The sequence below is a fragment of the Marmota flaviventris genome, chromosome 1 (genome assembly GCF_047511675.1).
Source record: "Marmota flaviventris isolate mMarFla1 chromosome 1, mMarFla1.hap1, whole genome shotgun sequence".
NCBI lineage: Eukaryota > Metazoa > Chordata > Mammalia > Rodentia > Sciuridae > Marmota > Marmota flaviventris.
In genome coordinates, this window is record NC_092498.1 from 96,877,238 (window position 1) to 96,901,130 (window position 23,893).

At 36.4% G+C, this 23,893-nt stretch overlaps 1 protein-coding gene across 2 annotated transcripts in view; it reads right to left on the reverse strand.

Moving 5' to 3' along the window:
* Vps41 (VPS41 subunit of HOPS complex) overlaps positions 1-23,893 on the reverse strand; it is a 159,178-nt gene that overhangs the window by 11,933 nt on the left and 123,352 nt on the right. For both annotated transcript variants that reach the window (XM_027939644.2, XM_071614102.1), the window contains 10 exons: positions 22,490-22,551; positions 21,046-21,127; positions 18,607-18,699; positions 14,555-14,682; positions 13,063-13,207; positions 11,210-11,251; positions 10,598-10,648; positions 8,244-8,381; positions 3,277-3,331; positions 1,086-1,226 (listed from right to left, as the gene is read on the reverse strand). In XM_027939644.2, the coding sequence (XP_027795445.1) occupies positions 1,086-1,226; positions 3,277-3,331; positions 8,244-8,381; positions 10,598-10,648; positions 11,210-11,251; positions 13,063-13,207; positions 14,555-14,682; positions 18,607-18,699; positions 21,046-21,127; positions 22,490-22,551 (937 nt within the window). The remainder of the gene's footprint in view (positions 1-1,085; positions 1,227-3,276; positions 3,332-8,243; positions 8,382-10,597; positions 10,649-11,209; positions 11,252-13,062; positions 13,208-14,554; positions 14,683-18,606; positions 18,700-21,045; positions 21,128-22,489; positions 22,552-23,893) is intronic.

Genomic DNA, 23,893 nt, shown 5'->3' on the forward strand with positions numbered 1-23,893 from the left:
ATTGATTTTCTAAGCTCTTAAGAACCAGTTTTCCTTTAAAGTTTAAATTTTCAAGAACTAACTTAAGACATAAAAGAGAAACTAAATGAGAACAGTTTAAAAACAGTTGAACAAATGATCACCTCTGTTCAAATCTTTGTCTTCAAAATATAGCCAGTACTGTCAAAGGGATGCAACTAATATTTTTGAGAACTTCCCGTGGCTCAGCTATTATATAATATTATATAATATGCCTTGGTATCTTATAAAGTAATTGCATGTCTCTATTTTACAGACAAAGGAAATAGGGTGTTAAACTTACCCAGGTCACAAAATTAGCAAGTAATGTGCCCAAATTCAAACCCAGGCCAGGCCCAAGTTCATGATATGGTCTATGCTATTCATCTGGCCTCCTAAGGTCCTTAAACTACTACTTTATCATGTTAAATTAGATTCCTTGTATTTTCAAGACATAAAGTCATCAAGCCAATTTCAGATTATGGTGTAGGAACATAAAGCCTTCCTTACCACTCCCCATCAAAACAAAACAAAAGATTTTAAACCGCATTGCTAGTTTCTAAATCATTTCTACATCTTCAAAAGAGGACTTGGGTTACTGTTAGGTGACTGTTTTTGTTCCAAAATGGGAGGAGAACCAATGCAAATGATCAATCTGAGGGCCAACAAATAAAAGCTCCTGGTGCTGCACTAATAAAATGGGGTAGAAGAAAGTTTGAATACTACCATGCAAACATCAAAATATGACCAGCATCAAGCAACAGTACCATAGAGAGTGGCAAAGCCTATGTACTTTCATAATAAATGCCCCCTATACACAAACTAAAACCAAAACCCAACCCAGAAATGTGCCTCCTGGGGATACAGTTAAATAAGCTGTAAACCACTTGTTCCATGTCACACCTGGGTGATGCAAAGTGATGAGGCTCCAGCCTTTTCTGCACAGGGGTCTTAGGAATCTTTACAACAGGTCTGCTTTTATTGTAGAGACCTTGCCATATTTTTGACTCAATGTATCCTGAGATAATTCTTATTAAGAAATAACTAACTAGAAAGCAATTATAATCACAGATGACTTTTCTACTTACGTGGTTTGTCAATGGAATATAAAATTAGATCTTCCCAGAGTTCTCCATCATCTTGCTCCTTGGCAAATTCAATTGCTTTATCAACATCATGCAACTCCTCCATAATCATCTTCAAGGCACTTCGGCTATTGCCCATCCTGCCTAGAGGGGTAAGGAAGTGAGAAAGACTTCATTTATGTTAAAGAGAAACAGCATATTTCTTAATTTGTTTACACAGTTTGAAAGCTAAGACAAAAGCATATTTTCTTACGTGACATTAGCATTTACTACCCACAACATAGTAAACATCTTTTGTTAAGTGTTCACTTCATGCAGAGTACTCAAATATTTAAGTGCTCGCATAAATTAATCATTTAGTCATCACTATAATACTATGATGGATGTTCTACTAATGATCTTATTTTACAGAAGAAGAGTAGATATGTTAGGCACTTGCCAAGATCATACAGCTACTAAATAATACAGATGAAATTTGAGCTCAGGGATGCCAGATTTTGCCTGCCTTTTGACAGATCTGTACTTTTTTAGTCAATGTTAATACCTTCACATTCAGATACAATTTAGACATTGAGAGACCTTGGAAATCATTCTGCCTCTTTAAGGTGGTTCTGCATTTTGCTTATTGGGTAAAAGTGTGACTCAATTTTTAGTGGGTTACTTCATTTCTTTCTTTTCCAGGTTCTAGGAAAAGCCATTCAATAACCTTCATGAGAGAAAAGTATTTATCAGCTATGCTTCTATTAGCTAATTATTGATCTTTATACACTTTGTCCACTGGTATTTCAATTGTTTTAATAATTTAGATCAGTTTTTACTACAGTTCATGTTGAAAGCCTTATTCAGTGGAGGGTGATCAGGTCTCTGCCTTGGCTTTGTCCCCTCATGTTATGGTTTAGATGTGAGGTATCCCCCAAAACCTCATGTGTGAAACCTATGCAAGCATATTCAGAAGTGAAATTACTGGGTTATGAGAGCCTTAACCCACTCAGTGAATTAATCCCCTAACAGGGATTAACTTATTGATAACTGAAGATGGGTAGGGTGTAGGTAGAAGAAGTAGGTCATTGGGGGTGCGCCTATGGGCACATATATCTGGTGAGTGGAATCTCTCTTTCTCTGCGCTTCTGATTGTCGTGTGAGCTGCTTCCCACCCCATATTCTTCCATCATGATGTTTTGCCTCACCTCAACCCCTGAGGAATGGAGCCTGCTGTCCATGGGCCGAGACCTCTAAAACCATGAGCCCTCAAACTTTTCCTCCTCTACAATTGTTCCTGTCAGGTCTTTTAGTCACAGTGAAAAAGCTGACTAAAACAATGAGTTACTTGAGGTTATGATCAGAATCCCAAATACACACTTAAGTAACAAAATATAGCCACATAAGCACTTCTACTAAGGAAGGTAGGTCCCATAATTGGATAGTTCCATGTCTATTGCTGAGCACCCATGGAGCTGCCTGTGCACAAAAGGAAACAGAAGATATGGATCATTTTCCAACAAAGGCCAAAGGCAGTGAGTGTGGTATGAGAGAAAGATGTGAAGTGGTAAAACACTAATGGGGTGGGCTGGTAAATGACACTAGAGAGGCAGCTCACATGAACTCTGCTGTATGCCACCAATTCCTGCACAGGGGTTCCCTGTGAGCCTTTCAGTGAAACCTGCATTGCCCTGATGCATTCTGGAGGAACACGAATAGACAAGAAGTTCTGTGTCTTGGTATGCAGGGTATAAGAGCTATGACACTTGTGGAAGTGGGAACCTGAAGACCAGGGACAAACGACACAACTACAGTCTATTAAAAAGTTCTCTTTTCGCTCAAAAACTCCATATTCAATTGCATTTCCTCCAATTGTTTAGGATATGGGTTTTGAAAATGAAGATTTTTTTTACCATTATAATGGTAATTTTAAAAAAAGTTAACCCATCTACAATTTTAATCTATGTTGTGGTGTGACAGTTTTACATTTTGTTGTTTATTATATATTGCTAGTATGTTCTTTCAATATCTTTATTCACTAACTTCCCTTTTATTGTTCTGTGAAATATTTTTTCATATATAGAATTCTTGTACAAAATAGGCTTGAACTTCTGTTATTTTGTTCTAATATCTCTGTCCATTCATACACAATTTACATCAGGTTGTCACCCCATTTATTTGCTTATGGGGACCAAAATGAATAAAAGTTACTTACTTAGAAGATACACTGTCTCTTCTACAAAGTTTCTCTGCTGACAGATCTCAAGAGCCTTCAATTAAAGCAGAGTAAAAATGTCACTATGGGGCTAGCAGACAAAAATAAATATTGATAGCCACTTAAACTTATAAACTTGAAAGAATTTTTCCACTGCTTTTCTTTGCAACAAAATAAACAAAATACAAATCTCCTAGGGTCTTGCTGGCAGACTCATTTGCCTCTTAGAGTTACTGAATCCTACACAATTTCACTGACAAAATATTTGAAGTAACTCAGAACATTCTATGAGCAAAGGCAGAAAATATGCTGAAAAAAAGGACTGTTCCTAGTAGTATCTCTATGCTACTTCAAGTTTCTTTACAGCACTGCTTCCCATCAAATCTATAGTCATTTGTTTAAACTGTTTATTTTCTCTAGAATACAAGCTTCAGGAAAGTTGTTCATTGTTACTTTTTCCTAGCATTGAGCTTACCATATGCCCACTAAACATTTGTTGCCTAAATGAATGAATGAATGTAAATAATTGCAGCTCACAGTGTTTAAAAGAGAACTTTGCTCAAGAATTTGTCCAAAATGAGAGAGAAAAACATCTGATGATGATCAAGAAGGATCAGAAAGAGGAGATGAAGAAATGAGGGACTACACAGATAACTACACGTGTGTGTGTGTGTGTGTGTGCGCGCGCGCTGATAAATAATTCTAAATAAACTGGCACACATTTACTATGCTTTGTGCAGGTTGCTAGAAGGCTGAGTTAGAGAAGATACAAAGATGATGACAATAATTAAAATGTTAATGAGGACCTGTGAGACGAGGAGAAAGGAAGAGGTTTAGGAGGAGTAGAGGCAGCATGAGTATACCATGGGAACTTGGAGTACAGGGAGGAGTGATAGATGTGACATGTTATTCCACAACTAGCAGAACATGAAAGGACAGCTATGTGCAAGAAGAAGGGATGCTGAATTCATGTGGTTCCATTCTGAAAAACTTCAGAGAAGAGGTAGCATTTGAACCAGGTGCAGTTCAACAGGGAAACCTTATTTCATAGCCCTCCTATAAAACCTTCTCGTTGCACTGCTCTATTCATACTCAGAGGGAAGAGTCTTTCTGGTATCCTACAAGGCATCCACAGCTCTCTCTGCTCTCCTAGAGCAGGTTCCTTTCCTCTGCTTACCTCTCCATTGTGTCCCCTCTGCTGAACTGTTTCCCTCACTCATCACTTTCTATCCTGGCAAGGACCTCAGACAAATATTCCTATGGCCCTCACATCAGGCCAGTTCCTAGGCATTCACTTTAAGCATGGCTTCACAATTCTTTACCACCAGGACAACTGAAGTATTCATTTAATTTCCATTCACTAGGGTCATGTGTGCTCTAAGTCCTATGCTTTGCACAAAGCCTGACACATAAGGGGTGTGCAAAACATATTTTTAAGAAGTGAGCAGGCAGTAAAGATTTCAGGAGTAAGTTTACTGGGCTGCATATTTAAAATGGTTATTTAAAAACAACCAGCCAAGGTTGTTTTATAAACAAGAATCCAGGAAATAAAAAGAACAGTTCAAGTTAATTAGCTCTTTCTGCTCAGTGATCTATCTTGGGAAATAACAGCAGGAGCTAGTTTTGATATTTTGATTTTTGACTTAAAATTTTTCTGTAGGCGATATATTTTAAACCAGCTAAGGGGCAGGAAAAAAATGATCATAGAGATTAATGTAGCAAAAAAGGGAAAACAAAAGGAAAAAAACAAGCATCACCTTCTCAGGAACTGCAATGAAACAAGGATGGTATTTTAAGGTACACACACCACTTAAATAAGAAGTGAGAATAACTGAAGGTCACAATGAGAAGAAAGCATACAATTCAATGACTCACAAGATTCCTTTCAAATTAGGTGGCAGAGAGCACTAATTGTCCTCTAGTATCCTCCTCCCATTCTTTCCACACTAATGGAAGAATTTTCTTACTTTCTCACATGGGTGTATGACCACCTGGACTTAGAGAAAACATCTCCCAGCCTCCTCAACTAGGAGAATGTACTTGTCTCAAATCAGAGTTTGCAGCTTCAAGGCTTGGCCAAGTTGCCCAAAAAAAACAGCCACTTGTTCTATGTGGTTATTTAAATCTAAATTGATTTAAATTAAAATTTGGGTCCTTGTGTACCTGTCATGTTTTAAATACTTAATACTGATGTGTGGCTAGTGCCAAGTTGGACAGAGTAGATTACAGAACTTTTCCATCTCTATTGAACATTTCAAGCGAAAGTGATGCCAAAATTCATTTATTATATATTATCAAAAATGAAAATTCATGTGGAAAGAAATGTTTGAAGGCAAGCCGAAATTACCAATGGAAAGGAATTCAAGAAGATGTGTATCACCAAATTCAAAGATAATCTGAAATGTGAATTTCATAAATAATTAAATGTTACTAGAAAAGTGTTTAAATTCTCCTCTTCATAAATGATAAGAGAATCTGAAAAACTCTAGAAATTTTAAGTATTAAAAAAGGTATTTCTAGTACACACTATTTTTCTATTAATACAAATATGGCCTAAGAGCATCTTTGATTCTTAAATGTTTCTGGACCATAGTGCTCCCTCTAGAGGAAAGAGTAGGGAATCTAAGATTTCTAAAGTGGGAGACAGGAATACACAAAGGCACTGTATTTCATTCACTACATGATCATTGCCATGTGTTAACATACATTCATGAGTATTCTGTGTATACTCATTTTGTACCAAAGACAGATTTTTAAGCAATACCAGCACTTTTTTTTTAAGCTTCTACATAATGGTCACATCCCACTATTTTGCAAAAGATTTTGGCATAAAAATCTGTGATGACTATGTAGTGAAACATGGATATATAGATGTAAAGGGAAAGTGGTAGTAAAATAAAAGTGAAAAGGTAGAAAACTGACAAATTGAGAAAAAATGATGCAAAAGTAATTTTTAACTCTCCTTTTTCTGATTAGTAAAGGTAAGGAAATTAGAAATTTGAGAGTAATAATAGAAATTTATCAACTGTAAATTAAATAATTACCTAACCTTGACCCTGTCATCTTTTATTCACTCTTTAAATCCTTTTTAGTAAAAATCTATGAACTTTGTCTCCCAGCTTATTCCTCCAAATTCACAAATACTGCCACCTTGTGAGTGCTATTAGATATGAGAGAGAGCATAATTTCAGGTATAAATCTGCCAACTCTATAAAGCTGATGCTCTGCTTTTAACTATAATCAAATCAGATTTGCAAAATCAGGACTAGTGCCTAATAATCAATGTAGTAATACAGAAAAAAAGGATAGGCTGGAAGTTTAAAGGACTGTATTTTTCATGATGCCTACAATATTAAGGAATACCTAAGCTGTAATTTTAATTAACATTTTAAACATGAAAGATGATTCCTCATCATAGTAGAAGGATAGAGAGCCTAAAGTTTAAAAATCCATGTTCCAAGTCTTGGCCCTTGACTTTTTAGCTCAAGACTCAGCAAGTTATGTATAAAGCAATTCTATCCATCTAGCAGCACGTCTGTAGAGATTAAATGTAACAAAGCACCTGAAAGCACAGCACATACTATGAAGCATGACAGAAATATAAAGTTTTTTTATTGTTTTCTTCTTAAACTGATGCAGATGTTCTAAACAAACTATCTGTCCTTCAGAACGAAAAATTCCATACAAAACTTTTGATAAATTTTTGTATTTAAAAGATGTGGTAATTTTAAATCCGCAAACTCTCGCGTTGGAACACTAGGCCCCCAAAGGGTTTTTGATGTGCTATCAGGGTATCTACAAAATTCTGGCTAAATACTACTGATTAAGGACTTCAATCAATTCAAAATAAAGTTGACCTGGATTCTTAAAGACTTCAATCAGTTGCCAATTTGATATCAGCTGCCCTCTCAACAAAAGGAAACAACATAAAATGAGCAAGAAATTGATTTTTTGGTGGGAAGTGTCAGGATTAAGTTTTTAATTTTATATTCAGGAGAGAGACCATACTTTCTATGAGTCTCTCTTTAGACAAAATAGGTAAACCTATATTACATGTCTTCATTCACTACTAGCATGCTTACGACCCGTTTAATTGGGGAACCTACTCTAGTACATACAGTAACTTCTTCATGTTATAAGTAAACATATATGAAAATAGTATATGAGGTGATTAAGTATATATAGAATTCTTATTTTTAAGAAAAAAGAATGATATCCTTTATTAATAAATCATGACTATCTCCTTTAAGATAGTTTTGGGTACCTGGACAAGAGTAATGTAAAATACACAGGTTTCCCACAATAGATACTGACAAGTTCTCTCTAATGAAGACATCCCAATGACCTGTAACACTGAAGCCCTTCAGAGACTTTTACAAATGTAGATTACTGACTTTGTTCTTTTCTAAAAGTAATAAGACATACTCCTTGCCTTATAAGAATTTATAGGTGAATGGGAAAGAGATAAAAAAAAAGAGGTAATAATGGAACATAGCAGTGTTAGTGAAATATAGGAACAGAGGTGGATGTTTAGAGCAAACGTGGTCTAGGATCTAAGCTATCAATTTTGGCTTATTAAACTGGATTCCTCACTGGAGCAACTACTTTTGACTTTGGACAGAAGCAGCTCTGATGCCCCAGCTCTGACTCCAAGGTGCCACCCTACTACTCTTGGGACACCGACTCAGACTCTTAATTTCAATTTAGTTTGATGGTTGACTGAGTCCTGGAATGTACATTAAACCTTTATGTCAATTAAGCCTGTCACAGAAATGCTTTAGCTCCTCACCAAAATCAAATTCAGAAGGACCTCCTGTTCTCATCAGAGCAGTCTGGCAAAACCTAAGGTTTGGTAGCAATAGTCTTTCCCTTGAATAGGGATATACAGAGATGGGAAGAATGACAAATGGCTTAGCAACAATGACAATTCCTTCTGAACTGTACAAGTCAGGTAGTCTGTACCTTACCTTTTCAAGTGGGCAATGGGTACTATCTCGGAGAAAAGGTAGTAAGTTTGGTCGATCATATTCAGCATAAAGACTGATCTGTTTCTCATGGTAGCGCTGCCCTTTATGATGGTCTCTCTTGAAGAGTTTATGCAAATACTACAAGGAACAAAAATAAACTATGAATATTAAAATAAGAAAAACACAATAACAGTCAACATTGCTACTTTTGGTTATAAACAGCTCCCATAAAGAGGTGGGAGAGAAGCAGTGTTTAGGAAAGTAACCCAGATGATGTAGAAGTGGGAAGGAGAATGCCTCCTAGTGAGCAAGGTGATTCTGATACTTCTAGAAGGTTTCTGAGTGAACTGGCTCTGCCATAACCTTGTGACCTTAAACAAGTCACTATCCTCTCTGAGACTCAGTTTCTTTACCCACAAAAGAGCTTACTGGGTTGCTGTGAGGATAAATGAGTTACCATTTGTAAGTCACTCAAAACTATGCCTGGTATATGCTAAATACTATAGAATTGTTAATAATAGTATCTGTTAATATCACCCATCATTCTCTGCTTTACCTCAGATATAAAATGTTTGATTAGTGTTCTTTCTAGAAGATAAAAACTCTTTTTTTATCATAGAAAAAAGAACATGTTCTTTAAAACCCCAGTAGTAGGAGCAAAATTAACTCTCATTCATTCCCTGTTTTCCTTTTCGAATCTTAGTAAGATGTGTGGTTGTAATGAAAAGCTGCCTCTATTGGGAACATCAAAAAACAAAAGTAAAAATCAAGAGGAGTAAAGAGGTTCGGAACCATATTTTAAAACTGATTGCTTACCCTAATTGTTTGAAAAAGCTAGTGAACTTCAAAGGAAGTGAATAATTCACTTTCTTCTTACATGCAGGATTGTCTATCAATACAGTACTCAGAAATCAATGTTCAGTACTTAGTTAAGTGTAAATAAAAAGCCCACAACCCACTAGAGGTAGAAGACTTGATCAAACCAATCACACAAAGGGCATTCACACCTACAGTGATTGTAAACAGGTGAGTTGGTTCAAAATTGACACAGATCATCAGTCTGCCTATAAAGCTGTGACTCTAAATGGGTGAGCTGATGTTTGATGTTAGCTGTTGCATGTAACCATGACATATGTATGCACTAAAGAACCCACTCCTTGGGCTAACTGTTCACATCTCCCTAAGTAAGGCAAGAAGGGCAGAAAAGAGTAGCACCAGATTCAACTCATCTGCTGGCCTGAGGTGTAATGAGGAAAACCACCAGGCATTGACAGTAGGGTCAGTGTATGTGGGCTGCGATAGCTGGTGTTGTTTCCCAGAAGCTCAAACAAGACAGGGAGGCTCTGCCCCATGTGCTAAGCCAAATTTATAGACACTGTATCATCTGGCAAGGAAGATGAACCATGTTAATGTGGATTCTTCCACCATTTCACTGATTACTGTCACAGAGCCACCGCCTACAACCCTGTCTCATGGCTTAAGAAAGCCAGAATGCTTTATAAACAAATTCCCAAGGTGGCCAGAAGAGTGAAGCCTTCCTTGGGTAAGCAGATAATCTTGAGATTTCCGATTGTGAACAATATAGCAATAACATCTGCACAACTCCTGAGCCAAAAAAACAAAAGCAAAAAAACATACCTTACATTTTCTATTCAGTTTTCAAGAGCTTCAATGTATAAAACTAGCTTGAAAGAAAGATATTGCTCCCTAGGCCTCTTCCTGGGGTACAAGAAGATGGGCAAAGATACTATATTTGATGCCCGTGGTCCTACTGGAAGGTTTTATAATTTTTTAAAGGACACAGAAAATATCTACTCCCTTAATAATGCAAAGCATGGAATAAAAGTAGCCCCCAAAGAAATCAAGACCAACAGGTCGAATACTACAAATACCAAGGCTACTAAAAAGAGATGAGATTAGCTACTGCCAGGGTGAGGGGCCAAAAAATGAAGCCCTGCTCTGATCACCCTGTGGTTAGAATGGTTGTATGCTATTTCTTTGGCGGAGAACTTGGTCTCTACACTGCACCTTCTGCTTTTGCTGTACTTTGCTACAGTTACATTTAAAGGCAATTAAAGAGAGAAGGAGCTTATTCCTAGGCACAGTGGACAACACAGAAATGAATACAACTTTTAAATCTCAATTCAATTGTAAGTCAAAGTTCAAGGGCCTATTCTGCATTAACCCTAGCCCTGGATTCAAAACATATCACACCACATTTTCATAATTTCAGCGTACTGTCTGTAGTCAAACCTCCAGTTTAGGAATTAATCTCCATAAAGAGGTCCCTGACACTGAAAGGTGTTCCATCCCACTATTTAAACAAAAGGGGAAAAGAAGACTTCAAAGCTCACCACATGCTGTAACTCCGGTCTGTCTTCTAATTCTTCCACTACCTTTTTAATCTAAGGAAAAAAATAGAAAATTTTAAACAGAGTTATGAGGACACAAACACAGCTGCAAAATTATCTGATAAACACCTCTTGTCCTTCTAGTTAAAGTAGTTCTAGACACTTATCTAGTAATCCGCTGCGATGGGGTGACTGTGGTTTGTTTTCTGGCCAGAACTCATGCTGAGGATTGATTCCCCAATGTAACAGTCTGGAAAAGTGGTGGGGACTAGCGCGAGGTGCATGGGCATGACTGCCCCAGTGAAGGGATAAGGCTGCCTCTCTGGCTGTTATTAAAGAGCAAGTGCGGCCCCTCCCAGTGGTCTTGCTGCTTCTGGTGCATTTGACTTCATTCTCCCACAAGTGCACTGCTGGCCTCTCCCACGTGTTCCCTGTCTCTTGCCATGTGATGCCCTGTGCCAGCTCAGGACTCTGCCTATGAGAAGGCATTCATTAAACACAGTCTCTCGACCTTGGACCAGAACCACAAGCCCAAATAAACTTCTTTGTAATTTACCCAGTCTTTTGTTATTGTGTTATTAACAAATGGACTTACACATATAAAAAGCTACTCACTGAAATTTTATCTTCATTGTCCAAAAGCATGTCAACAGCTTTCTAAAATACAAAAATTAGGCACAGTTACTGAAATCTGCCACATAAGAACACTAAACACAACATAGTGTACACACTGCTACAGCAAAGGTGAAGGGCTTATTTTCTATGTTTAAGTTTTACAATGGCTCTTATGCAAAATAATAACCATAGAGAAATGCATTTTCAAATGTGTCTCAGTCTGAGGCCTATGTATTTTGCACACTAATAAGATGGTTTCTTGCTGTAACTTACCAAGCACAAACTATCCTGACATATTCTAGCCCCCAATGATGTCTCAATTATCCTCACAAACTTTCATGTGATTCTGGGGAGTGATGGAGAGCATCTCATTACCAAAACCACAAAAATGAGCTTTTCTTAGTATCTGAAAATTGCCAGTGCCTCCCTATGAGATTTCACAGAGATATAGAATCAGTCTTGTATAGAGAAGAAGGTAAGAGTTGGATAAAGAATAAGACACCAAAATTTTCACAGTGTATGAAGCTTACAGACTTTTGGAATTTACTTTAGCCACCTTTAAAATTCATGAAACATAAATGAGTTTATGATAAGAGAGTGAGAAGAAAGCTCATCAGACTGAGTGTCATGAAGAATACCCAGGTCCTGTTCTTGAATCGGCTACCACCTCGCCATCCAAACTTTATTTTTGTTCTCTAAAATATGAGGGTGTTAGAATAGATTATTCCTAAGGTCTCTTCTAACTAGAAAACTTGGATTCTTAATTTTGGCCAAAACTCTTGAATAGCAATTACTCTCAGCCCTTTCATCTTTTCCCACAGCTCTACATACAAAATTAGACTCAAGACACCTGGGATGACAGGTGGGCATGAGGGAAGACTGGATATGGGGAAAATGTAATTAATTTTTATATATGCATGTCATCCTCTTAATCATCCTTTGCCAGAGAAATAGAGCACCTCTACCTGAACTTCATTCTATAAGATCTATAGCCTTAATAGACTTGAATCAGTATAAAAAATAGACTAAAGTATCTTTGAGAAAAAGAGGTATATGTAGATCTTACCTCTTATCTAAAAAAGATTAAGTTGATGGAGATTAATATAGCATATAATACCCCTAAATACAGAAAAATACAATTAAATGCATTATAATATAATGCATTAAAATTTAAGAGCTTTTAGAATCCTACTTTTTCATTTATCTAAAATTTCAATTTTCTGAATGAGATCATTATGTTTCATGAACCTCATTATTTTTCTCATAAGTATTTGTAATTAGATTCTTTTTTACATAGAGGAGGATTTTATCATGTTATAAACTGAATGTGAGCCATGGAGGCCTGTCCTGTCATTAGTCAAGCAAACCACTCTTCAAACGTGAGCTACAGTAAATAACACATTCCACATGTCCTGAACCTGAATATCACCAAAATCAGTAGAAACTGCACATGCTGGATCTGTGAATATCAATGAATAAAACAGCAAGTAAGTGGATCTAAAGAGAAGTTCACTTAAATTTTAATTCTCGGACATAGATTAAGAGGGTTAAATGAGCCAAAGTATATACGTAGTTTGTTTCTATGAATTATATCATTTTTTTAACTAAAAAAGTTACTTTACACACACACACCCTTTTGAGTTCTACACCAAATTACAATTGCTTTTACAGAATCACCACACCAAGGAAAGTATTCCTGAATGTTAATTACTAAAATAACAACATCCAATGAAAAGGGTCAGAATATTCAAGCATAATAAGTACATGGCCAAGCTACTGAGCACTTAGACAGATGTCTAATGATTATACAGTTGGAAAAGGGAAAATATCAGTACAAATAAAAAATACATTACCTCTGAATCAAAATCCATTAATAAAACTATTTTATCCTTGATTGAACTGAAAAGATTATGCTTGTGTATCAGTTGGAAAACGTCTTTATGTCTTAATGTTAAGTATATTTCCAGAGCATTGCCATAGTTTTTGTCATAGGTATACCTGGTAAGAAAAATTTTTTACATTAATGTTCATCAGCAGTTATAATAAAAATACACTTGCACAGAAATTATGTTTTTATAATATTAAAAAAACATTTGTTCAGATAGGAAAGATAACTTAATTTTGAAAAATATTCCTTGGGATTTAACAATTCATGATCAGTAAGTGCTTTTTCCTCAGAACCCTGCTTTTACCTTACTGGAATTTCAGAAAATTTATAACATTCATGAATAAAAAATTTTCATTGGGGGTTCAGCCTCAAAAAGTTTTACAGAAATCGTTTTACAGAAATCCATATACCAGACAATGAAGCTATGATCCAGAATGAAGGACATATTCATTTCAGAAACAGAAAAATCAGATAAAATTCTTACAAGCAGTATTCAGCTGACAAATTGGTTATATTCCAAAACCTTATCTATAAGGGGTTATATAAAATTGAAATGTTTTTCCATTGAAACAGTTTTTTTTTTTTTTTTTTTTTTTTCATATTGATTAAGTCCCTCAACCAGCTCCTGAAAGCCAACTGAACAAAAATCAGACGTCAGTTCCTTATTAACATTGCTACAGAGTCCAAGGGGCATCTGGAACAATATTTCCAAGAGAAAATGATTAGTGTTCCAAGTCAGAATGTCACAAACATAACTTCTTTTGTGAAAACGTTTAACACAGTCTTTTCCTGGTCCTGGACAAAGATGGGAGAGTAGAGGTCTGAGTTGGTAGGGTTTTGAAGAGAGTCTGAAACCCACAGGAACTGTCCTCTAGACAGACCTGCACAATTCTACATGTTTCCATAGACTGAGGCTCCATGAAGGTATATCTTATCTTTGTATCAGAGGCATCTGGCACAAAGCCCGATCAAAGTGCCCAATAAATATGAAAAAGGTTAATGAAGCTCCCTTGCTGAGCCTTGATTTGGTGTCTTGCACTGCTCTTATTTTGCTGTTAGTTCCTAAAGGGAACCTGTGATTTTATATATTTGGAGTCTGATGTTTGAGAGACTGACTGGAAAATCTAGGAATAACAGAATCCAGAGCCTGGCTCAATGGAAAACTGTTTTACTTGAGAGGTCTAACACCTGACAGCCTTCCTACCTCCTACCCATTGCCCCAGAGTACCCTCTCCTTTGGGAAACAGATCATAGTATAACTGAACAGTTTTACATACTGACCTTACCTTCTACTTGTTCATTTGACATTTATGCAAGGTTTTATTTTTATTAAGAGTGAATGTGGGAAAATGACATTAGAAAGCATCCTCTCCACTCAGAGTTTGCAGAAGTCTAAAATATGAAAAACTTTTTAATGTAGAGTGATTTGCAAAGGTAATACAAAACAAAAAACTTACAATTCAGCCAGGGTTTTGAGTAAAGTCTTGTTCTGACTATCTTTCTTCAGGTGGTCTCGAACTGCTTGAACTATTACTGAATTGTTGTACAAATCTCCAGGCCATTCTCGGATCAGTGTGGCAAAACCCTAACCAAAGAGGAACAGCAGAAAAAGAACAACACTCTTTAAACAAGTGTAACACTGTGATATACACAGTTTGGTTTTGGTCCATGGTTCTTGGCTCATAATCTACTCCCCAAAGCAGGCCATGGAAACTTAGTAGGTTTTTTAAGACCCTCCTCCTTCCAGAGTGGTTCTGCTCCACACCCTCCATGAAGAAATGTTGAACAATTTGACCCTGCAGGCCTCACTGCATTTCTGCACTCAGTCCATTAGCAATCATGCCTATGCAATGGCGTCTCTCTAAAATACAAAAGGGCAGGGTTTGAAGAGCTTCCAGATAGCCAAACACTGTAAAAATTCCTTGAGTGTGGTGTGCATGGAGAAGGCACAGAAGGTCTATGTCCCCTCCCACACACCTCACCCTGTGCATCTCTTCATCTGTATCCTTGTTAACATCCTTTACAATGAAGGGTAAACAGGCTGGCCAGAGTTTTGTGAACAGCTAGGACAAATCACTTAAACCTGAGGAGGGGGTTTATGGATGCCCTGGTTTATAACCAGTTGGTCAGAAGCATAGTTAAAATGACCTGAGGCGTGCAACTGGCAAATCAGGCGAGTAGGAGAGGGAATCTTGGGAACTGAGCTCTTAACCTGTGGTATCAGACATTGTGTCCAAGTGGACAGTGTCAGAATGAAACTGGATTAGAGGACAACAGCTAGTGCCACTGTAGAACTGCTTGCTGGTGGGGAGAAGTCCCTACATCTCTTGAAGTCACAGAAGCCTCTCTGTGGATTGTGGGGTGAGAACACAGGGAAATAGTTTGGTTTTCAAACGCAAAAATAGGATTACAATCCAGTTTCAACAATACTTAACAAGTAATTATGCAACAGATAGTGATTTTATGATTAAAAATTGAGTCAAACCACCATTTGACAAAGTTATCCCACTCCTCGGCATATTACCTAGAGGATTTAAAATCAGCATACTACAGTGACACAGACATATCAATGTTTACAGCAGCTCAATTCACAATAGCTAACCTATGGAACCAACTTAGGTGCCCTTCAAGAGATGAACAGATAAAGAAAATGTGTTACATTTTCTAAATGGATGGAACTGGAGGTAATAAGCCAATTAGGTGTAATAAGCCAATCACCCAAATCCAAAGGCCAAATGTTGTCTCTGATATGTGGATGCTAATTCACAATAACTGGGGGAATGGGTGGGTGGGTGAGAATAGAAGTTGACTGGATTAGACGGAAGGGGAGGAGGGAATAGGAAATTGGACATAATTTTCCTAGGTTCTTGTATGAATACATGACCAGTGTAACTCCACATCGTGTACAACCACAAAAATGGGAAGTTATACTCCAGTATGTATGATCTGTCAGAATACATTCTACTGTGATATAGAACTAAAAAGAACAAATAAAAATAAAACTTCAGTCATAAACTTTTCATCAATATCCTAACTATGGGTTTCAGGGTACAAAAGAAAATACGGAGAATATAACTACCATAATCTCCATTTATTATTCTTGGGAAGTAGGTTGTGCTATCCATTTCTGTTCCTATTTTTATGAATGTACAACTAGGTAAGGCACCCTGTTCTTTACATAAAGTACCGTTGCACAAGCAAGGTTTAGCTTTGACTTGTTCTATGCTCATTTTGGACAGCTATAACACATGGATGAAATTGTTAACATCTAACAGTATCAAAGTCAACTACTTTCCCCAACACCTTCTATGCACTTTATTTAGGTCTGGGCACACTGTTGTGCACTGCACAGCAAGTACAACTATACATGGCGGCTCTGTGGAGGACAAAGCTGCTTCCACAAATAAAATCATCTGGTATAATAACTTTAAAAGTTACCATGTCTGACCTCCTTCCAGTCTGGCTTCTGACCCACGTTTATGCTGGGAATTAGAATTTTGATTAAAGTCTTATCCCCTAGCCCTTACTCTGGTTATATCTGGATCTCAAAATTTGTGGTTCTGAGAGAAACCCCAGATATCCTGATTTAATTCTGTTCTCCCTGACAGCTGATCTTGGCCAGTAGCCTATATAGTACCTGCCTCCCAATGTTAAAGTTCATGTTTTATAACCCTAAGTAAGTTGAGTTTACTTATTGATCTTTGACAACTTGGGAAGGGGTGGATTAGACATACTCAAAAGACAGAAAAGAGAAGTAAAAATATCCATATTACTAGAAAAAATTGATATTAAATATTACATGATAACACTATTAATGCTTTAATGAACTACTTTAAATTTATTTAAATGTTATTTAGAGCCAGGTATGGTGGTGCACATCTATAATCCCAGTGCCAACGGAGACTAAGGCAGGAGGATCCTAAGTTCGAGGTAAGCTGCAGCAACATACTGAGACTCTGTCTACAAAAAAAGGGGTTGGGGATGTAGTTCTGTGTTAGAGAGCACTGGGTTCAATCTCCATTAGAAGAAAGTTATTTAGAAGTAAAAACAGACTGGTACAAGGTATTTCTGTAAAGCGCCAGGATTTGGTAAGGAGAAAAACCACAGAAGAATCAGGAATATTGCTTCCACTAAAGTTTCATCCAGTTTTGACTAAAGTAACCCCCCTAGTAAGGATGGCAAGAGAGCAGAGCAATAGACCACACATTTTCCCTCCAAATTGCAACCTTCATATTAGCACGTAAAGTAATTTGACTTTAGAGATTTTAGGGAGGGAATTCAATCAGAACACAAAATGTTCCTGAATCAAAATGACACTATGGATTAAGCTTCTCTTTTCATAAGACTGTGCGATATTTAAGATAAAAGAGTCTGTAAAGAATTCCACCTTAATAATGGCAGCAGTCAGTAGCCTTGAGACCAGAAATAATATTGTTCAAAGGAAGAAGAAAGTTTGGCTCCACTTCCTCCTTTCCCTAGCCATGCAATAGCCTCGAAGTACTGCCAACTTCTATCAAAGAAAAAGGACAAGTCATATTGTGTGATAAAAGCAAGATGGCCCCACTGTAAACTGACATAAACACTTACTACATTTCACGTTAGGCTTCTTCCTGCATAACTGGCTTCACACACCCTGGAATAAATGTGCTACCTAAGAAATACTGATAAATTCAACCCAGTGACCACAATGATTAATTAGAGGACACAGTCAGTGAAGAACCGTTGTGACTGAGTGAACAAAGGTATAGAACACCTCAGTGCCCACTACATAGTAAGTAAAAGGTTAAGAAGTATTCATTAAATAAAATGCCACAGAAATTGTACCACTTTTAACATGCTTATACAGTAATATTAATTAGTCAATATTATAATAAGACCTATTTAAAACAATTCTATTAGGTTATAAATTAACAGGCAAACCTATAAGCATAGGACTGGAAACTATGAGACTAGAAACATGTCATGAAGCGCATCATTACCTCAAAGAAAATCGTATTACCTCGTATCTTTTTAGGAAGAAAAGAAAATTGAGAAGTCAATATTTCAGAGAAGTACATTGGGTGGGGGATATGATTGTTAATGCTCTGTTGACAGCACAAAATTTTCATACAAAAGTTGTTACGGATCACTACTATTATGTGACAATTTAATTCAAAATTTAAACATTAAGTTGAAAATAATGTAAGCTAGAATAGGAATTATGCACAGAGCTTGTAACAAAAAGTTAGTTATAATTTTCTCAATACTACTGATCTGGCAGACATCTTAAAACATTGAGGAGAAAATATTTGCAAGCTTGAGATTTAAGTCATGCTTATTTCAGTCTCAACCAAAAGTTTCCCAGACATAACATGAATTAATGGGATAACTTTGATGATAAAAAATTTAAAATAATTTAAGAATTGATATACGTGAAAGAATTACAACAGGATCATAAAGATAAACTTTCAAGACTTCTTAAAATTTTCTATTGAATACAAACAAATCTGTTCATGTCATAATGCCGTACCTCATAATCACTTTCCAAAAACTCATGTAAGACCATTTCATATATGAGTGGCTTCAGAACTGGATCTCCTCTTGGCAAATAAGGACTAACAGCCTGTGGAAGGAAAGGGAAACAAGAATTCTTTAAAAGGTAGCAAGATAAAACTGTATTCCCATTATGCAGATAATATAAAAATATATTTTTTATTTTAAAAATTTAAGACTCAGGAATAAGAGTACTCTGGAAAATTATTCTGAAAAGATGCAAATGAACTTTACTTTCTAACAACAAATTATGATACATTTTCAAAAGTATAAGATTATAAAATCGACTTGTTAAATAATCTAAAGTATAAGTCACCTATACATCTTTTCCTTCCTGAAACTGAAGTGCACCAAACAACTCACAATCATGTTTTGAAATAGGAAAAATGCATCTTGCATTCTTCGGATATTTCCCAATATAGTTCTCAATTTCCTTCTACTCACCCATTACCATGCTTTGTACTGGGGACAGTATCCCCAAGAAGCTTAGTGTCCAAGAAAGAAGATGTGAAGAGAAATAAACAGATACTGGTGATACTGTGTGGTAAATATTATTAGAAAGGGATTAACAAAGGGCTGTGGACACAGTGGAGAATCTTATGTCTGTCTGTATTTATTTATGGAAGTGCTGGGGATCTAACCTAAAGTCTTGTGCATGCCAGGCACTCTACTACTGAACCATACCCCCAACTCCACAGGGGAGAATCTTGTATGTTATTTATGGTCCTGAATTTATCAGGCAAAGACAGAAGGGGAAGCGGATCTGGCAGGGAACAAAATGAACAAAGGCATGCAACCACAAACATTTGTGTTCAAGGAAGACACAGGGGCCCAGAGATGGGAGAATTAGGTCCCCGAAGGTAGGTGTGACTGGAGAGGAAGGGAGGTGGGGTCATGAAAGGAACTCAATTTTATTCTATGGGCAGGAGGGAAGCAACAGATAATAGGGAAGTGAGAGTCCAGATTTATTTTTTAAATAGATATCTTTTAACCAGGACTGCTCCTAGAACATAACTTTAGCAAGGGCTGCCTCTAGATCTATCATAAGGTCTTTGTAATGTCAGGCAAGAGTTAAGGAAATGGCACTGAAATGGAAGTGAAAAGGCCCAATTAGTTGATCTGATAAAACTGACAAAAAACAGAGATTAAATGGAATGAAGAGGTAAATTGAGGAAAATATTCTCACTAGGATAGTGGCTCTTGAGCCATTAAGAATGAGAATGAAAATACTGTGTGTTATAAACACACATTCAAAGGAAAATGACCAAATTTGGGAAGGATGTAGATTTACCTTAATTCGCATTATCATTATTAGCAATATATATGAAGAGAATTAGCCATCATAACAATTCAAAAGAATTGTCTGGGTTATACAGCCATCAGGTAAGCAGGCCCATGAAACTTTGGATGAAACCTTCTAGGAAAAGCCCAATAAGAAATGGAGCTGGGGTGCTGGGGATATAGCTCAGTTGGCAGACTGCTTGCCTCGCATGCACAAGGCCCTGGGTTCAATCCCCAGTACCACACACACACACACACACACACACAGAAAAAAAAAAAAAAAAGAGAAAAGAAATGGAGCTAGGGTCCAACTACAGAAGAATAATCCTTTTTTTTTTAAATTTAAGCTTTCTTTTCTTTTTTTAATTCTAATTTGTTATATATGACAGCAGAATGCAATTACAATCCATATTATACATATAGAACATGATTTTTCATATCTCTGGTTGTACACAAAGTAGAGTCACACCATTCGTCTCTTCATACATGTACTTATAGTAATCTTTATGGGGCAAGCACAAGAGTAAGTAGTCATGGGATTGATAAGCCAACATAATTGGGACATCTAAAAAATACATTCATATCTCCATTAGAGCATTCAACAGGCTCAGAAAAACTAAAAAATGTTTTAAACAAACATAAGAACACTTTACTGATTTGAATGTTGTATACTAATTTTAAAGATTAAAAAATGAAGCAGTAAAATAATTTATTAGAGCTACATGGTCAAATTTCACCTTTTCACAGGTAAGATATTTGAAAAATACATTAATTCTTCAGTAAATTTGAAAAAGGTCTTATGTTTTACAATTCACCAAATAAAATTATACCTGGCTTCCAAAGCCATTATTTAAAAAGAACATGAAAATTTCATCTACACAGAGAGAAAACTGTAGCGGTAAAAGGTTAAAAGATTAAAAAAAAAGAGAGACCATCTCATATATGTAAATATACATAGTATACACACACCCAAAATTACAAACTATGCTTTATGTTTTGAAACTAATTGCCAAGTTTGATTTTTTGATTTTTCTTTCCCAATGATAAAATGCTTCCCAATAAAGAAGTGATTACTACTATTCTTATTTTCATTTAACATGCAGAAACTAAGAGTTAAAAATAAATCTTTGTTTACCTTAAGCTGTCCAATTTCTTTAAATTTATAAACTTCGTATTCCCAGAGGGCTGCGTTTTTCCCAAGGATTTTCTGGCATTTGCTGCAGTAAAAACATTCCAGAGAGAAACAAATTACAAATAAATAAATAAATAAATAGATGGAATAAGTAGACATTTTCCCCTGTGGTTTAGATAAATCTCTCTTTGAAGGTTTTGACAAATTTCTTTCTCGTGTGCTAATTAACATGAAGTTACTACCATTACTTGGTTGCATATACAGGTTGATACAAATCATGAAAATTACACAAAATCGTTATAAATCCAGATAAATCTCTTTCAGAAGATTACATTAGGGGTTTCCCCAATGATTTTCCTGTTTTAAGTGTACTATTTGTCTGGATCAACACTGCTGGTTTGGGGCCCTTTTTTGCCTTGAAGAAAATTCACCATATCCAAAAGTATCAGTTCCTCCTGAACTGATTTAAATAATAGGCTACAAAATGAGACTTTAAAAAACTAGAGTCCCATCTTAGAATGTAATCTAGAAGATTATTTATGTATGAATGAAACTTATTGTTAACATATTAGAGAAACATAGTTTCTTAAATAATCTCAGGGAACTAAAGGCTACCTTCCAAGGATGCTGCATGGTCACAGAGATGGGCACTGCAAAATTCCAAAAGGATCACATGACCACTATATACATGCATGCTTTCCGCCCACCAAAGGCCCCAGCAACCTGGGATCCTATGGTTTGACCATTTCCATTTAGTAGCCAATTTCTCCTTGGGAAACAATTTTCCTGAAATTGTAAGCAGAGGCATTTTGTTCTGGGCTATCTTTCAACAGCCTTAGACAAAGACAGTATCTCCCTCCAGAGAGGGCAGCTCTGCTTACTGTCCAGTACAATGAAGGCAATGTCTTTTTTCTGGGTCATTGCCCTAGAAAAGATATCCCAGGCTCAGGACTCCACCCAAATAACACAACCTACTACATAGGCAGAGTCACTGGGCCCCCTCCATGTTGTTCTATGGGAATGGGGATTAAGGATTGGGGACTTAGGTTAAAAGATGATACCTTGGTTCCTAAAACCATAGAGATAGTTCTTTAGCTCTGACTCTGGAGTCTCATATCATGCCTTCTGGTTAACAATGAAACTGTGGCAGGCTAACTTGCTAGCTTATAAATGGGAAAATCCCACATTCTTCATGGATCTTGACACTTTTCTCATTAAATATGTGAGAAACAATTCTCCTTTTGGTGAAAGTGCAACAGAAGTTGCAGAAATAACAGATATTAATCTATTCTGTGATTGAAACCACTAATATTCAAAATTATTCCTGTTAGAAAGATGTTTAAAAAAAAACCACCAAAATGTCTGTTAAATAGAATGACTGATTGCTGTTGTTAACATTGACCTGTTCTATTTGTATTAGTAAAAATTGTGAAAATGTGTTTATTACCGTGCTGCTATGTCATATTCTCCTCTCTCCACCAAGTGATTTATATATGCCAAGCCGATATCCTAGAGAAAATGGAGGAATTTCAAAATTCAAAAGGAACAACTGAAAAGCTGAATCTGTTTATAAGCAGGCCATGATGTTAGGGTCCTATCGACAATAGTGATATTGCAGTTTGCTTCATGCAGTTATGCTTGCTTCTTTCTTTAGTATATTCACATTTAAAAGTACATGTATTTGTTTTTATATGTATATTAATTTTTTTTTTTTTGGGGGGGGGGTGGTGCTGACGTGTGAACCCAGGGCCTCTTTACCATGGAGCTACATTCCCAGCCAGGGTTTCCCAAGTTGTCCAGGCTGGCCTTGAACTTGTGATCCTCCTGTCTCTGACTCCTATCACTGGGATTACAGTCATGTACCACCAAGCCTGGCTCTGAAATTCAATTTTTAAAAAATAAATAATGTTACTATTTTAAAAGCTTCTAATATGATCCCCTCTAAGAGATTTTCTGCAAAGGAAATCTCTAATATTAGAAACATGATCCAACAATTCCATGTTGTCAATGGATATAAAATTCTCTTTCTTGTGCTTTCATCTGTAAAATGTGAACTACATGTCTCCTCTACCTCAAGTCTGAAATGTTAAGAAAAATGAAATGACAGACTATCAGATTAAAAGGAAATATGAAATATTAAACTTAATCCTAAAGTGAAAATGAGCTGAGAAAAACAAGAAATTCAAATCCATAAATTTACAGATGAAGGAAACTGGCATGAAAGCAGGGAACCGAGTGTCTTCAGAATATTCACTGTTTCTGAAAGGATCTGGGGTGGCCAGTGTCACCACAGGCATGGGAGAACAGCTTTTGCTTGATCTCCCCATGACTCTTTTTATGAAATATTATCCTCACCTGAAAGCATTTTCATTAAAAGCTAAAATTTATTATATATAACAAAACTTGGCTTTAACTTCTACTTCATGTACAAAAAGATGTGGAATTTCTTTCAATATGGCAGAAACGAGAGGAGCCCATTTTTTCTCTGCATGCCTGATATGGAAACATTTCATGCCAGGAGAAAAAAAATCTATGCATACTTAATATACAGGACAGGCTCTTTTCAAGAGGGGAGATAAACAATGGTTTTAAATTTATTTAAATTTTTTTCTTTAATGACTATTATGTGAGAAATCATTTCAGACCTACAGAATGAGAGTGAAAACAGACCATATATCACAATATCTACAGAGGGTCATTTTGTGAGATTTCAGTACCAGTCCCTCCACCACACGTCCATGCTGCCAGGTTGCGGAGCTCATTCTGAACCTTTCCTCTTTTTCTATATACCCTATTTTCTCACTTTCCCATTAGCACAAACATGTTTAAATGTCTCTGTTACAAAAAACAG